The sequence below is a fragment of the Zonotrichia albicollis genome, chromosome 2, assembly GCF_047830755.1.
Source record: "Zonotrichia albicollis isolate bZonAlb1 chromosome 2, bZonAlb1.hap1, whole genome shotgun sequence".
Taxonomy (NCBI): domain Eukaryota; kingdom Metazoa; phylum Chordata; class Aves; order Passeriformes; family Passerellidae; genus Zonotrichia; species Zonotrichia albicollis.
In genome coordinates this window covers 16,125,741-16,142,232 of record NC_133820.1, presented here as the reverse complement: position 1 = coordinate 16,142,232, position 16,492 = coordinate 16,125,741, and the positions used below count along the sequence as shown (strand labels likewise).

The window sequence follows — 16,492 nt, the reverse complement described above, 5'->3', positions numbered from 1 at the left end:
TGTGCCCATTTTGCTTGGCAGGTGTTCCAGAAGGAAGGGCCCCTGGTGTATTTTGACACCACAAACGAAGATGATTGCAACTGGATGATGATGGTGCGCCCAGCCACCGAGTATGAGCACCAAAACCTCACAGCCTTCCAGCATGACAATGACATTTACTTCACCACCTGCCAGGACATCCCCCCAGGAACTGAGCTGAGAGTGTGGTATGCAGCTTTTTACGCCAAAAAAATGGAAAAGCCAGTGCTGAAGCAGGTCACTAGTGTTGCCAATGGTATGTGTGGGGGCCTTTCTTCCTTCCTAAGGGCCCAGTGCTGGCAGGGACTGATAGTCCCTGCCTGTTGGAGTTGACAGTGCTGTTTATCCAGTGGGTTCTTATCCTGCACAGTCAGGCCAGCCTGCACACGTGGGTGCCCTGCAAGAGGAAAGTGTAGATTCTTCATCATGATACAGCCAGTTTTTTTTAAAACAGGTGGCCTAGTTACTGATTCAGCCTCTTCAGAGTGGACAGACTGCAATAGTCCTTAACTAAAGATTTGGTGTATCAAATCATTTGTATCAAATCATTTCTGGGTGGGTAGAACAGCAAAGGAGCTCAATTATCAGAGAAATCTGTATACAGATTTGATAAAGAAGCCATTCTTCAGTTACAGTGAAAATGGATTGGTTTTGCACAGAACTGTTACAGAGTTCTATAAAACTGGATTTCTCTTAAGCATCCTCACATGGGACCCACTAGAGCAAGATCCACGTGGCTGTGCATTGGAAAGAAAGGCAGCAGATAGTTTTGTATCTGAATTAGAATTGCCACAAGTTCCAGTGTTTTCCCCTTTGTTTTCTCCTACTTTTCCATTTCTACAGCTGAAAGGCAAGGCCCTTTGACATTGTAAGGGCGTTTTCTTCCTGCTCTTGAGCTGGGAGTACTCCCTGGATGTTATTACTGCTCTGCTGGGTATAATTTGGGGTGACAAATTTGGGAAGAAGCCATTGCCACCAGTGTCAGCTTTATTGCTGCCCTTGATCCTAAGCAGAGTCTCAAGTGCTGCAGCTGAATCAATGCAGTTGACATGTTTCTGAGCTCTGAGATGTTTCTACTTGGTATTAACTGAGAGGTTTCATATTTTCCCTCTTTAATTTAACCTGTTCATGTATTTTTTGGGGGTTATGGGTGTTTTAAAATACTGTTAAAATATGCCCTGCACTCTCTGTTCAGCACTTCATGGTTCACTCCAGAATATTTAAGGCACAGTGGGTGAGATTCAGCTGTAAGAATGCCCTGGTTGAAATTTTCCATGAGAATGTTATTTGCAGGCCTGTTACAGAATAAAACTTTCTGACTGTTGTTGCTGCCCTCAGCACAGAGCAAGAGTCAAAGGGAATGGGCAGTAAAAATGATGAACTCTTTTTCCTCTTCACAGATACATCCTTGGTAGCAATGGAGTCTGATAAAGAGGGGAATAATAAAGTCTCTTCAAAACCTTCATCTGCTGTCTTACCCCATAAAAAAAACAAGAAATCCAGCATTTTAGCAGCTGATCCAGCAGGTATGCAAAATTACTGTGCTCTTAAGGAAGAGAGAGGACAGATACAGGTGTGTAGAGCTGTTAGGTCTAACACTCCTACATGTCTGTTATAGATATAGAACTTCTGGCAAATACTAATTTAGAGAGGATTTGAAAGCCTGATTTTTTTCTTTTCATTTTTGTGGGTACAGTGCTTAAAGTACATACACAGGTTAAAAAGTGACAGAGGGGCCAATAAACTTTTAGGCAGATTATTTTCATGAAAACCACAAATGCTCCTGACTTTGGAGATGGTTAGTGTTGGGATGGGGGCAATCCCCAATAAAATCTTCATTCTGCCTGTGCATGGTGTAGTAATTCAAGTGATCAGGCCAAGCTCTAGGAGAAAACATTTCAAATATTTCTAAATGACAAGAACATTGGCCATACCCAAATTACAACAATACCACAGTATATGCCACTATTAGAGCTCAAACTGTTCTAAATTACAGAAACTCAAATTTCAATAAACTTACAAGCAATAAATATTCTCTTGGCAAAGAACACATGGCTGAGGAAATACCTGGTAGTGCCACAGGAACTCTGTCCCAAGGATTCTTTACAAAGTAGTGCTCCCCTCACCCAGTCTCTGCAAAGTGCAACAGTGAAATTAAAAACCTACTTAACACAAATTTCAAAAATTACACTCAGAGTACACAAGATCAAAAGAAAACCATTCTAGGTGTGCTCTTTGAGAGGTTATTTTCCTAAGCTTTGCTTGTTAAAAGTAGCTGGGAGGAAAGGAGGGGAGTTGTTGCAGGTGTGTGCAGAGCAGCTGATCAGAGGATCCATTTGTCAGCTTTGGTTCTGTCACAGCCAAACTCTGAAGTTGACTGAGGAGTTGTTTCAGTTTGGCATTATTGATTTTTCCAGAGGTAAAATGAAGAATTGGAACAGCCCCTCCTACATCCTTCACCCTACTGCCTGAAAGTCCAACCTCAGTAGAAACAAAAAGCTGCCTTTTATATTTGGGGAACCCTGAGGTGTTCCCACTGATTTGGTGCTTCCAAAACAACATTTTCTTCTTTTGATTTTGTTTGCCTCAAATCATATACCTCAAGCAGTTGCCAGCTGTCAGATGTGTGGTTCCAAGTCAGCCAGGTTGCCCTGCAGCTGCCCTGGAAGCCTGAGGAAGTGGGAATTTAAGAAAGACCTGACTTTTCCTGACAAACCAGTACAAGGAGCTAAGGAGCAAGGGAAGTGCAGAGTCAGGCACAATTAACTTACACAGAATCTTGATTTGCTGCTTTTGTCCTCCTGGACAGAGCCCTCAAGAAGTTCTTTATGTAGCCTCTGAAGAGGGAATTTTTGTTGCTGTATTGCCAAGTGATTTCTTACTAATTTATTTATTGCAGCATGGATGAGATCACACCTCTGTAGTGCAGAGTGTTGAATGTATCTCCTGTAGCAGGGAACAGCCTCTGCCTCAGAGAATCCTTTATTTTGGTTCAACAAAGAAGGAAGAACTTTACTGTCCCTTTACAGATGGGGTCCTCAGGCAGAGAGAGATGAGCTGCCATGTAATGACCATCTAGGAAATCTGTGGCAGAAACTGAGGCACAATTTGAATTCCCTGTGCTGCCATTCACTTACCCTGACTTCAGTGTCATCCTCCTCCTCTGCAGAAGGAGTGTTACTCAGCTTTTTGTGTGCCAAAAAAATCTCTGAATCAGTCCAGATTTATCAGATCCTCTTGACAAATTTATCATCTAAGGACTGAAATACAAAGGACTGTGAACAGAGTTACTCTTCCTGTTGTTTTTTTTTATTCCAGTTTCATTTTTGCCCTAATTTCTTCGCCTTTCTTGAGCTGATGTGTTAATTAAAGTATTAGTATGGTGATTTCATAGCACATGTAATTAATGAAACTGCTGAAACCCAGGTTTTCATTGTCCTCACCCTTACTTGCACTAATCCAAATGTTCTTACTCTGCAATGCCCTTCACAGAGGTTTGTCCTGCTTCTGTCCTCAGCTAATCCATAAGAAGACTGGTAACTCTGGTTTTAAAGGTGCTAAAAATTGCTTTATGCCATGCCTTTTATGAACTCAGTTCTTTAGAGAGTGATAAAGGAGCCCCCAGGATTTTACAAGGGCACTGATATTCTCTCCTGGCATCATTTTTATCTTCCAATAGTTCAGCTCTTGATGTTTGGAGAATCCTGAAATGGTCCCAGCTTCCCCCAGGGGCCTCTTGCTGCTTAAATTATACCTTGTGATACTCAGGAAGTTACTGCAAGATAAACAAAGCTACAGGGCTTTACCACCTCCCCATTTTCAGAGTATTTCAGTGTTTCTTGTTGTGATTTAGTGAACACTCCAGAAGGCAGTGGAACAGCAGAAGCAAAGCCCAACCAGTGGACGTGTAAAGTGTGTTCATCTGCTTTCCAAGAGCCTCAGCTGCTGACAGGTAGGAAGTGCTAGAAATTCATGGGAGAGCACTGAGAATCCTCAGCAGAGTTCTGCTCTCCCATGGCTGTGAAGCCATGCACCACCCATGGTGCAGGAAGAGAAAAATTTTAAATTTTGTGTTCCTTAAAGGAAAGCAGTAGTAGGGAAGGTAGAACAAAGATATTTTGACCATAGCAGTGTTCTGTCTCTGGACAAACAGCTGTAATGTTGAATCTAGAAGAAATAAAACTAGAAGAAATTAAAAAAAAATATGTAATAAAAAACTAGAAGAAATAAAACTAGAATGTGATCTAGAAGATGATGTGACTGTCAGGAAAATCAAGGCTAGGGAGCTGCATGAGCAGTGTAAAGGTCAGTGATGCCAGGTTATACTTTGTGATATTGTCCATCTGGTATTTAGAGCACAGATTTAGTAAGGGTAATGAAGTACATATTTTGCAGCTATTTTATGCAGTTTTTCAGAAGAGCTTAAAATTATTTAGAGGCTTTGGCCATTTGCTGAATGTTTTTTGAAAAGGGGACTTCAGTCAGTAAATAACTTGGACATTTGGAAAAATGTGCTCATTATTGAAACACGAACTTTTTGCTGTGGTATCAACCAATCTCCTTAAAAATTCAGTTCTTGTGTCTGTTGAATAAACTGTAGGCTTTGATTTTTGAAGGTATTGTGACTGCTTTTGAAATAATTTGAAGTAAGCCACTGCAAAGTGAAATGGACCTGATAAATGGGCTTCAGCTAGTTTCATTTGAGTATTTCAAGGATAATTTCCTCCTTACTCTCCTGTTCTTCCTTATCCACCCAGAGCACTTGCTGAGTCACCTGGAACAAGCCAAAGGTGCCTCCCCAAGCAACCAAAATGATGCTGAGAAAGCAGAGAAAGCAGCAGAGGCTGTGCCAGCAGATCAACCAGTGGCAAGTGATACAGGCAGTGCCAGCACAGACTCGAGGAGAAAGGCCAGGAGGGGAAGAAAAGCCAAAACAGCAAAAGTAGAAACACCTCTTGTCATTGATGAGGAGAAAGATCCTGCAGGTAAGACAGAAATCTGGAAAATGCTAAGCAATATATCTGTTTATACATCTGTGAAGATGCCTTTGCAGAAAGGCCTGAAAAGCAGCAGAGACAAGATGGAGGTTTTCAGTTGGATGACTAAAGCTGCCAATTTACTAGTTTTGTTAGTAATTTCTGAGAGCCTTGAAGGCAGCACCCACAGAGTAACCTGCATTCTTCTGTGATGTTTGTAGAGAGCCCCAGGGAAACACAGGCTGTGAGAACTGCAAGAATGAACAGGAGAGGAAGCATTTTTCCTCTCAAGAGGACAAATCTTTCTCTCTCTCCCTTGAGTTCAGTTTAGAAAGGGCTTTACCTTCCTTAAGGGATGTTCTAATAGGAAATTTCATGATGCTTTCAGTAAAGCATGACCCTGCAGTAAAAGTTTGGAAAGGTAAGAAGTTAGAAAAAGGTGAGATGTGCCTGCCTGTGTCAGGGGGTTTGATTTGATTTTTAACAATCCCTTCCAACCCATGCTGATCTATGATTCTTTGAATTCTTTCCTTGTGGACAATTGATTTGTCCAGTGCCACCTCTTATTACAAATCCTGCATTTGAGGTTTTGTTTCCAGCTGTCCACATTACTGCTGTGTTTATTTCTTTGGTGTGTGTGCAGTGGAACGTGTGGCTGACGCTGTCCCTGAGGTCCCTCCAGAGGAGGTGGCCCTGCCCCCAGCTCCAGAAGAGAGCATCATGGACCTGGTTTTAGGAAAGATGCCCAGCACCACAAACAGCATCAGCTCAGTGACAAAGTAAGTGTTCTGGGATGCACTATTTCCTCTTACTTGTATCTAAGATGATGTAGCATGCAACAGTTCTGCTCAACTTCTGGCCACACAGATGCTCTTTTTTATCAGCATAAAATTGTGTGATGCTGCTGCTTCAAGAGGTGATTTTGAGTGCCACTTGTACACTGGTAGGATTTTGGAACATAACATAAATGAAAATTTCTTTTTTCATCATGTTACTGCTTTTATTCTGTGTTTCCAAAAGCCTCCTGCAGCTGCAAGGTGAAATTTACTCCCATTGAATGTTAGTGATAAGACAGGCAAAAAGATTTTTCTTTCAGAATATGTTACTAATTTTTATTATTATTCAGTCTTGCTTGTCATCTTAGCTCATGAATGACTTCATGTTGATTTTGCTGTGATACTCCAGATTTGGAGCAGTAGGAGGGGAAAACTTCAGTATAACAGAACCTCAGGGAGACTCTTAAGTATCACATGATTAATTCAGATTCCTTGATGTCTTTTTGTCTTGGTAAAATTGGCCTTTTGATTTTTTTTTTTTTTTTTTGTATAATAGAGCACTCAATTTTTATGAATTAGCTAGTAATGGTATATATTGAAGTCCTTAGCAGACACAGAGCCATCCACAGTCATTTCAGCAGGTGGTTGTGCTGGGGAATGGCACAGTGCTGCTTGGCACCCTGCTGCCCTCTGCCCAAATACAGCTTTGACATGGGGGCTGCCAAGCTTCCCAAGCTGAGCTAGAGCTGATGTTTTCAGAGCAGAACAGACCCTTTCTGTCCCTCTGAAGGGCCTGCAAAGAGAATCTCTGCTGTTGCTTTTTGCATCACTGGTTCTGGGTGAAGAAAATTTGGAACGAGTGACATCTGCAGCTTCCAGGGGGTGGCCAGGGGAGCACCTTGGAGCTGGGCAAGCTCCATCCAGGCCCCCTCCCTCCTGCCAGGAGCTGAGTTTAACACTCCTCTAGTTTTTACTAGCTCTGTTACAACCTGTGGGCTAGCTTTCAGTCCCTGCCTTTCTCTCTAATCCAGTAGGTTTGCTCATCACCAAAACACCATGTCCCTCAAAAGAAGTTTCATTCTCTCCAGTAGACACGGGATTCGGCGGAAGCTGATAAAGCAGCTGGGGGAGCACAAGAGGGTCTATCAGTGCAGCATCTGCAGTAAGATCTTCCAGAACAGCAGCAACCTCAGCAGGCACATCCGTTCTCATGGTGGGTTGGCTTTTCCCTTGGCTGGGATTGATTTTATGTCTTGATTTTCATTGATTTTATGTCTTGGTTCCACCTTCGAGTTAAACAGCAGGGCTCGTTTTAGGGATTGGGATGTGTATTTATAAGAGCTGCTTTGGCTTTTTTTCTGTCTTTTAAGTCTGTCTAGGAAATTTAATTTTTGAGACCAAAGCATGAGAAGGTATCTATTCTGAGATATAGAAGATATCTATCTATCTATCTATCTATCTATCTATCTATCTATCTATCTATCTATCTATCTATCTATCTTATCTATTGCAACAGATAATGCCAAATTGAAGTTGAAAGTATTTAAAGTATTTAAAATTTGAATTAGTTACTTCTTCTAAATGAGGGCAAGGATGTGATGTTTTTTCCAAAGCTTTTATTGCCTTTAAATTGATACATAAATATCACCCCCACCTTCACAGGCACATGGGTGAGGGAAACTCTTAATTTTTCAGACCAAACCATGAGAAGACATCTATTCTGAGATATAGAAGATATCTATCTGTCTATCTGTCTATGTTATCTATTGCAATAGATAATGCTGAATTGAAGTTGAAATTATTTAAAATTTGAATTAGGTACATCTTTTAAATGAGGGCAAGGATGTGATGTTTTTTGCAAAGCTTTTATTGCCTTTTAATTGATACATAAATATCACCCCCACAGGCACATGGGTTACAGCTGTGTAAGTGTCAGGTGTTTTTCCACTTGTGATCTGCAGTTCCGGGGGTCTGTGTCCTATTTTAAGGGTTCTATGAACAATCATCACTGAAAAAGGGTGGGGGAACCAAACCAAAATTGTTGGAAATGGTTAAAATCCACTGGTTAGATCTGCTGAAATATTAAATTTTTCATCACTAGCCTGTGTGTTTGCAGTTGCTTGTGCTTTGGTTTCCCCTGCCTTGCCTGGAGTTGGTTATTTTCAATGACTGACTACTTCCCTTTCATCTTGATTGATCCCCTCAGGTGACAAGCTGTTTAAATGTGAGGAATGTGCCAAGCTGTTCAGCAGGAAGGAGAGCTTGAAGCAGCACGTTTCCTACAAGCACAGCAGGAATGAAGTGAGTGCATGGGGCTCTTGCAGGGTTTATGTGCAAAGGCACAGTGAGATTCCAGGTGTGAGCATGCCCTGCTCATGTGAGCAGGTATCCCATGGGATAAAAAGGACAGAGAGGGAGTGTTAACATATTATTTTAGAATAATTGATGGATTTGAGAAGTGCTTTTGAGCATGTGCAAACTCTTTTCCTATAGAAAATTGCTTTCAGGCACCAATTCCAGCAAGACAAGCTGGAGTTAGCTGGACCTGCATGATACAGGGGTGAGATCTGACTTGAGTTATGCTGCTAAATAGGATTGTTCATTCTTGTTTGCTTGTCCTGTTTGATTTTTCCCCACTCATCATTCCTTTAACGTGTGAACTCTGCCTTTTGATGCTGCTGCCATAGAAATACCAAATACACCTTTAGTGGCACCTTATTAGTGACAATTTCCATTGTTGCTTGGCACCAGGGTCCTTAACTCTCAGATTGCTGCCACCTCTTCTGGAAGATGAGTCAGATCACATCTTGCTTCTCAAACCTTCTGTGTCTGTGTTGGACCAGATGTTCCACATCCACACAGGAGCATAAATTTTGGGGTTTTTATAGCTCAGATGTAGGAGCATGGCAGGATAATACAGCATTGGAATTTTGCACCACTATGTAAATAAATGCCCTCTTGAAGGATTAAAAATTGGAAAGAACAGAAAACAGAGGAGGTGTTTGAGGGTTTAGAATTTCTCTGTCAGATGTGACTTGGCCTTTCCTGTTTGTGATCCTCAGGTGGACAGTGAGTACAGATACAAGTGCACCACGTGTGAAAAGGCCTTTCGGATAGAGAGTGCACTGGAATTCCACAACTGCAGGACAGGTGAGAATGGAAACTCTTCCTCTGGTGTCTCTGCTCCATTCTGGGAAGATGTCCCCGAATCCATCTCTGCAGAGAAACTACAGAAAGGGAGTAGGGATTTAGGTTTTTGTCATCATCACAACAAGCAACCTGGGTTTTTGATAAGAAAAGTGTAACTAATGATCTGTAGAGCAACACATCCACTTAGGAATTGGGTTTGTTAGTATCTCCTGCTCACCTGTGTAATATCCTCACTGGTGTGTCCTTTGTTCACAGATAATCTCTGTTTAACTTTTTTCCCTTAAACTAAATTCCACCTCACTCTGAAACAGAGGAACTGGAAACAGGACCAATATTAGTGGTAATATGTAGTTTTTTGAGATTGCAATTTTCCTCAGTTTTCTGCAGTAGTCTCTAAATGTTTTTTTCTTAGTATCACTCCAATCTGTGCTTTTCTCCCATAGCCAGCCCTTGTGGTTACTCATATTATTTCTGCTGTGATCTTATGCTCAGAAAATTCCATCCTGGTTACTTTTATGGTCCCACAATAATGTTCAGTCCAGAATCACACAGGTAATTGCCCTTAGAGCAGAGTGATGGGTTCCATGTTTAACACCCAGATCCAACAGAGGAACCACCTGTCTCACAAACATACAAAACCTGTTTTCAGCTCTAAAGACCTGCATGCTTTCTCCTGCTTACAGATGACAAGACATTCCAGTGTGAGATGTGTTTCAGATTCTTCTCTACAAACAGCAACCTTTCAAAACACAAGAAAAAACACGGGGATAAGAAGTTTGCATGTGAGATCTGCAATAAGATGTTCTACAGGAAGGATGTCATGCTGGACCATCAGAGGCGGCACTTGGAAGGTAAATTTACTGCAGATCAACCTAATTATTTCTCCTGAAACAGCAGTGGAGGTGGGCAGGTTAAGGAAATGATAGTGTGCATTATATCTTGAATGGTGGCTGTCTTTTTATTAATCAGTTACCTGATCAAGAGTTTCAAGTTTCAGAAAAATGTGAGATTTATGGAAAATAACAGTAGTGGGTCCAGAGGTGTTAACAGTCATGTGGAAGCTGCATGGCTTATTTTGCAGCAGTTTAGACTGGCTTATTTTAATTTTTTTTTCTTTCTTTGCATTCAATTCTTCCTTTTTTAAAATTTGTGTGGTAACTTGAAAATCTGAAGGCAGAGAGTTAACTTGCTGAGAGTGACCACTATACAAATACAGTGTCAGCATGTTATCTTTGAAACACTTGAGAATATATGAAAATGAGATTATGAGAGTTTGCTGTTCAAAGTCTCAAGCATCTGAGGTTATTGCAGGTACTTAAAGACTGGAAAAAGTTGGTACATTGCTCAACATGTATTAGAATGTGGTTAGTGACTTAGATGATAAAACTAAAAGTGATTAAAAAAAAAAAAAAAAAGTAAGTGAGATTGTTTATTTTGTGTCCTGAACCAGAGGACAAGGAGCTGTATGACACTGACAGTGTCTCATTTTCAGCTGTCACAGAAGAGCAGGAGCCCTCTGCCCTCCTGAGAGCAGCAGAGAAAGAGGTCTGAAATCCTCTCTGAGCATTACAGCTGATGCTGGATGGTTGCATCTCTCCTTAGAGACTTCTTTTCTCTTTTTCTTAGTGAGGGTGAATTTCTGGGCCAGATACCACATTGAAGTGCCAAGGCCTACTAGATCTGCCTGTTTCCTGGTGTTAACAAAAATGTTTTTTACAAAAGTGTTTTCAGTCACTTTATAGTTGCTTTAATAACCAATAAGCCATAACACTTCACTTTGGCAGACTGCTTCTATATTCTTAAAACACATTTTAATTTAGAAATCACCCTTTTGTTACCAATTCACCCCTGCATAGAGGCCCTTCCCAGTGTTTCACTCTCTTTCCCAGTCCCCTTGTGAGCAGGCCTGCAGGCTGGAGTGAAAAGCCATGGTTTATTTCTTGTTTTGTGTTTTTTTTTTGATGGGGACTGCTGTGTGAAGGGGTGAGGCGTGTGAAGAGAGAAGACTTTGAGCACAGCACGGAGAGCATGGTTCGCTACAAGAAGGAGCCCTCGGGCTGCCCCGTGTGTGGGAAGGTAGGAGCTGGTGCCAGTGTGCCATGAGAGGCTCTGCATTGTGCCTCCAGGGTGCTGCAGTTCAGTCCACACAGGAGAAAACTGAGGGGATCCATCCATACATTTAAATCTCTCCAAGGGGTGTCAGAGGAGGGTACCAGACTCTTTTCAGTGGTGCTCAGCTGTGATATTCACATTCTCTGAACAGAGAGAGGCATAATTCTCCCTCCCAGGATTTTGCCTGAAGAAGCACAGAGAGAAGAAGAGAAAACAATTCTTATCTCTATTTTCTCTGTGTTTCTTTAGGCAAAATCCTGGGAAAGAGAATTATGCCTCTCTGTTCAGAGAATGTGAATACCACACTCAGCAATGGCACGAGGAGGAGAGGCCATAAAATAAAACACAACAAATTCCACCTCAGCATGGGGAAGAAATTCCTCACACTGAGGGTGGCAGAGCTCTGGAACAGCTGCCCATGGAGGGTGTGGAGTCCAGTCAGGATATTCCTCTTCAAACACCTGTAGCTCCATTATTTATCCAAGCCCACTGTGGCCATGGGTGGTGGGAGCTGTTAGCACAGAGATGAGAGCAAAAGTGTATTTCAGGACATGCAGCACAATGGAGTGTCTCACATGGCCACTGTGTGTGTGTCAGTGAAATCTCATGGCTTATGTTATTTAAAATTGAGTTTTTCTGACTGGTTATAAACGGCTGGAGTTAACATTGGGAATCCTTTTCCATGGGGAATAAAAGTGAATTCATGGTGTAGTCATGGCATGGTTGCATTTGAATGTTCAACACTCATGATCATAAGTTACTGTTGTCACAAGGAGTGTGGGTTAACTTGTGATTTTATAGATGTTTAATGATTCATGGTGCAAAAGGCACTCAAGGACTCTTCAGCTGATCTGCAGACCTCTGATTTTGATGCTTTGGATGTGTTTCATACCAGTCAAGGTAGATTTTGTGGTTAAATCTTTTTAGAGATAGATGGAACATTGGTGATTCAAAAGATGCTGTCTAAATATTTCAAATTCTACTCTGTGTAATTCTGCTACAGCTATTTTTTGGAAGTCCACCCCTGACAAATGGCCAGTTTCAGTCAGTTCCTTGGAACTCTGCCCCTGGATTTTGCCATGCCAGCAGTTCTGAGGCAGACTGCTAACAGGAGCTCCTGCATGTTTCTGGCCAGAAGGAATAAAAAAAGACAGTAAATGTGACAGTAAATGTGCTCTCCACTGGATAGGTTTCAAAGAACTGTAGCCCTGCTGGACATGATCCAAAAATCCTTTTTTCCTTCTCTTTTCCTTTTAGGTATTTTCATGTAGGAGCAACATGAACAAACACCTTCTAACACATGGAGACAAGAAATACACCTGTGAGATCTGTGGACGGAAATTTTTCAGGGTGGATGTGCTGAGAGATCATATTCATGTCCATTTTAAGGTATTGTGTTAATAATCAGATTGTTTTGCCAACACTGAATTGTAAGGAATTAAATTAAATTAAAAGGGAATTGTATCACTCAGTGGTGCTGATAAAGATGCTTTTATTGATGTAATACTGAACCAGCGGAGTCTCTTTGCATGAAAATTCCTTTTATATGCAGAAAAAATAATATTAGTTGTTTGAATAAGTTATTCTTTATATGACAGAGAAATGATTGAATGAAGCAGGAGGATATTTTAAATAAATAATATTACAGCAGTTAATGCAAAGCAGTCTGCATGGAAGCAAAAGATGACCAGGCCTTACTTTTTGAAGAAGTTTAATAGATTAAAAACAAAATATTCTTTCCCTTTATTTTACACAGGACATAGCCCTAATGGATGATCACCAGAGGGAAGAGTTCATTGGGAAAATTGGAATCTCATCAGAGGAAAATGATGACAACTCTGATGAAAGTGCAGATTTAGAGCCTCACAAGTATAGCTGCAAAAGGTGCCAGGTAGCTTTAAATACTTTCAAATTAACTTGTTTTGGGATGGGGGAGGGAGTGGGGGAATTTATAAATAATTCAGAATTTGAAATAATATTAAAGCTCTCAAAGAGAAGGCAAGTTCTCAGGTCTGCTGTCTTCTGCAGTGCTGTTACCTCTGATCTGTGAACTGAGGCTGTTCCATGAGAATTGAGGTGGTGTCCAGTAAGGGGGATGATAAACACTAAAGCAAGGAAAGACAGATACATTCACTTTTTCCTGTGAGAAAGAAAACAAGCAAAACTGGAGGAAGGATCAATAAAGGAGCACTCACATCTCAGACTGCCTTTTAATTATGTGCAACTGGCAGCATTTCTGATTGATAGAGTCCACAAATTGATTAATTTTTATGAGATCAGAAGGTTCTTTAATAGATATTCAGCTTGGAGGAGTAAGATTGCTGCTTATGTTCAGAGTGACTTTATTTTCACCCTGCTCCATTGCAAACAGGATGATGTTGGAAGTGCTGCTGGAATGGAGTTCACTCAGTTGTCAGCTGAGAGAGGAAGATTTTTTAAACCTCTCACTGTGTGGCTTTTGCCATTTTCTATAGAAATAATAATGGGTCCTTAAGGACTCTGTGCCCTCCCTGGGTGAGCACACTGTGCTGGGGCAGGTGTGGTGCAAAACCACTCAGTGAGAACAGTAAAACTGACTCAGGGACAGGGAATTTTTGGTTGTTCAGCCACTGGAAATCAGTCTTACTTCACAGCCCACACTTAATGTGGTGAGAGTTCTTAATTTACCTTCATTTTAAGACCTGGAGATAATAACATTTCAGTTTTCTTCTCTGGGAGATGGTTTTCAGTGCAAACTGATTTTAACTTTGTGTCAGTAAATATGTGAAGCTGTGGTGTCACAGCAGTTCATCATGTTCTTGCCTGACATTTCATGGGTACATAAACTATATAAAAAGTGAGGGCAGTTGGGCCATTCAAATCAGAAAGATCTTTTGGGAAGTTGGGGTTTTTTCAGTACTTTTGCAGGTGTTTGTGAAGTAAACAGTTGTGTAAGGGCACAGCTGTGGGAAATGGGATTTGATGTGAGGAGATGGGGACATTAAACAGCCAAAGGGAGAACAAATACAGGTAGCTCCTGGAGAAATCTCTTTTCTGAGCTCTTAAAAAATCTGGTTTACTTGGTGTCAAAGTACATCTTCACCAAGCTGTGCAGTGCTGTTAGAAATGCCCTGACTAGTTCCAGAATTGGAGGAAAGACCATGTCAGTAATGGCACCTCACCCTGGCATGCTGGAGCACATCTGGATGTGCACATCTGGAGCTCAGTAGTGCAGCACCTGTCTGTTGTAGCTCCAGGAGCTGAGCCAGGGTCACTGCCCTGCAGTGCCTGCAGATTCCAGCCCTTCAGGAGCTGCTGCCAAAGCTGCTGCTGCAGGCAGGAGCTCACCATGGCCCCAGAGCCCAGCAGGCATTTCCTCCATCTGTGGTGTCCTCACTGTGCAGAATCACAGAATCATCTGAGCTGGAAGGGACCCTCAGGGCTCACTGAGTGCAGCTCCTGGCTCTGTGCAATCCCACCCTGCAATCCCACCATGTCCCTGAGAGCATTGCCCAAACACTCCCTGAGCTCTGTCTCGCTGCAGTGACCAGAGCCTGGGGAGCCTGCTCAGTGCCCAACTACCCTCTGGGGGAAGAACCTTTTCCTAATACCCACCCTAAACCTGCCCTGACACAACTTCAGGCCATTTCCCCACATCCTGTCAGTGTCACCACAGAGCACAGATCAGGGCCTCCCCCTCACAAAAAGTTGTAACTGCAGTGAAGTTTCCCCTCAGTCTCTTTTCCAGGCTGAACAGACCAAGTGTCCTCAGTGGCTCTCCCAAAGCTTCCCCTGCAGACCCTTCGCCATCTCTGTAGCTCTGTGGACACTCTCCAGTAGTTTAATATCATCCCTGTACTGTGGTGACCAAAACTGCTCACACAGTACTCAATTTCTCAATTCAGTACTGGTGGACGTTAAACCTGGCCATTCCTCAGTGCATGAACAACTCAAGGTCCTCTTCTTGTGCAGAAGTGGAGACACCATCTCCATCTAGAGAAATTGAGTGAATTGATGCCCTGTAGCAGCATGCTTGTAATGTCCAAAGAGTTTGAGGCCTAAACCCAGCTGTCACAGGTTTTTCATCCAGTGGCACACAGGATTTTAGTGCTACACAGGATATTTATGTCTGCTCAATGTTACTTGCTTGTGCCCAAGGACTTTTTTTCCCCCTTGCATTCACTATTGGTTCATTCCCCAGCTGACCTTTGGCAGAGGGAAGGAGTACCTGAAGCACATCATGGACGTGCACAAGGAGAAGGGTTATGGCTGCAGCATCTGTAACCGGCGCTTCGCCCTCAAGGCCACGTACCACGCGCACATGGTCATCCACAGGGAGAACCTGCCCGACCCCAACGTGCAAAAGTAAGGCTTGTTCCACTGGGAAGAGCTGCCTGCTTGCAGTTCTAACGGTTCTGCCACCTGGGATGCTCTTAGGGAATTTGGCTGGGCTAAAATAACTGTGAAATTGGGGTTAAAATGTTTTATTATGAGCTTGAAATGTGTGTGGCTGGTGGTTGGCTTCACAATGGTTGATGAGTCAGCAGCCCCCCAGTTTGGGCTTTGCAAAGTGTAAATCAGTGATTTTAATAAATGGTTTTGGAAAAAAATTGTATAGCAATGCCAGACTGCTCCAAGCTTGAAGTCAACTTGGAGGTTTCTTAAGGCTCATTTAGAAAAACTTGTGTTTCAAGGAACTTTTGGAGTAATTAGTATTAACAAATTGAAATACACTTAGTGACAGAGATGCCTGAGAATCACCTCTGCCTCAAGAGAAGAATCACAGTTTTTGGTCTCTTTGGTTTCAGATACATCCATCCATGTGAAATCTGTGGCAGGATTTTTAACAGTATAGGAAATCTGGAAAGACATAAGCTTATACATACAGGTAAAAATGTTGTTTCTTTATAATTATCAATACCAAAGAGAAATTTCTGTTGCCAGTGCCTGCCTTTTTTTTTTTTTTTTTTGTGCTAGAGGATTTTCACTCTACATTACAAGACAAATATAATATTGTTCTTTTAGAGTAAACCAGTTTTCCAAAGCAGGTAGTATTAATGAAGAGATTTGATCTGGACACAACAAGACAAATATAATATTTCTTTTAGAGTAAACCAGTTTTCCAAAGCAGGTAGTATTAATGAAGAGATTTGATCTGGACACACAATCCAAATTCCTAGTTAATGTCTTTGCAGGATTCACCTAATTCTGTATTCTGTTCCCCAAATTCTTCTCCATGCCACCTTCTCACCATTACACAGGCTGAAACCTGCTATTGCAAAATCATTTTTAACGGCTCATTACTATTTCATGCTATTCAGTCTTCTCCTACCTCAGGCTTTATCTGTTTTTTCTCACACAAAAAGCCAGCTTTTCTTTCTCTTCAAAGTCTTCTAATTTAATTTGGGCTACAATATCCATGAAAGGTGTGCTTGTCAGCATAGGTGGACTGTTGCCCTCTAATTCACCACTTTAATTAGT

The 16,492-nt window shown here is 41.8% G+C and overlaps 1 protein-coding gene across 9 annotated transcripts in view; it reads left to right on the top strand.

The window, feature by feature from the left end:
- The window catches only part of PRDM15 (PR/SET domain 15), a 33,874-nt gene that overhangs the window by 10,001 nt on the left and 7,381 nt on the right, over positions 1-16,492 (top strand). For 4 of the 9 annotated variants that reach the window (XM_074534183.1, XM_074534156.1, XM_074534153.1 and 1 more), the window contains exons 5-18: positions 22-274; positions 1,419-1,544; positions 3,872-3,970; positions 4,776-5,003; positions 5,638-5,773; positions 6,802-6,983; positions 7,977-8,071; positions 8,833-8,920; positions 9,604-9,771; positions 10,902-10,996; positions 12,290-12,421; positions 12,789-12,923; positions 15,213-15,376; positions 15,820-15,899. In XM_074534183.1, coding sequence (XP_074390284.1) covers positions 22-274; positions 1,419-1,544; positions 3,872-3,970; positions 4,776-5,003; positions 5,638-5,773; positions 6,802-6,983; positions 7,977-8,071; positions 8,833-8,920; positions 9,604-9,771; positions 10,902-10,996; positions 12,290-12,421; positions 12,789-12,923; positions 15,213-15,376; positions 15,820-15,899 — 1,981 coding nt within the window. Of the gene's footprint in view, positions 1-21; positions 275-1,418; positions 1,545-3,871; positions 3,971-4,775; positions 5,004-5,637; positions 5,774-6,801; positions 6,984-7,976; positions 8,072-8,832; positions 8,921-9,603; positions 9,772-10,901; positions 10,997-12,289; positions 12,422-12,788; positions 12,924-15,212; positions 15,377-15,819; positions 15,900-16,492 lie in introns of those variants that run through there. The other 5 variants (XM_074534168.1, XM_074534161.1, XM_026794720.2 and 2 more) reach the window with 5 other exon arrangements.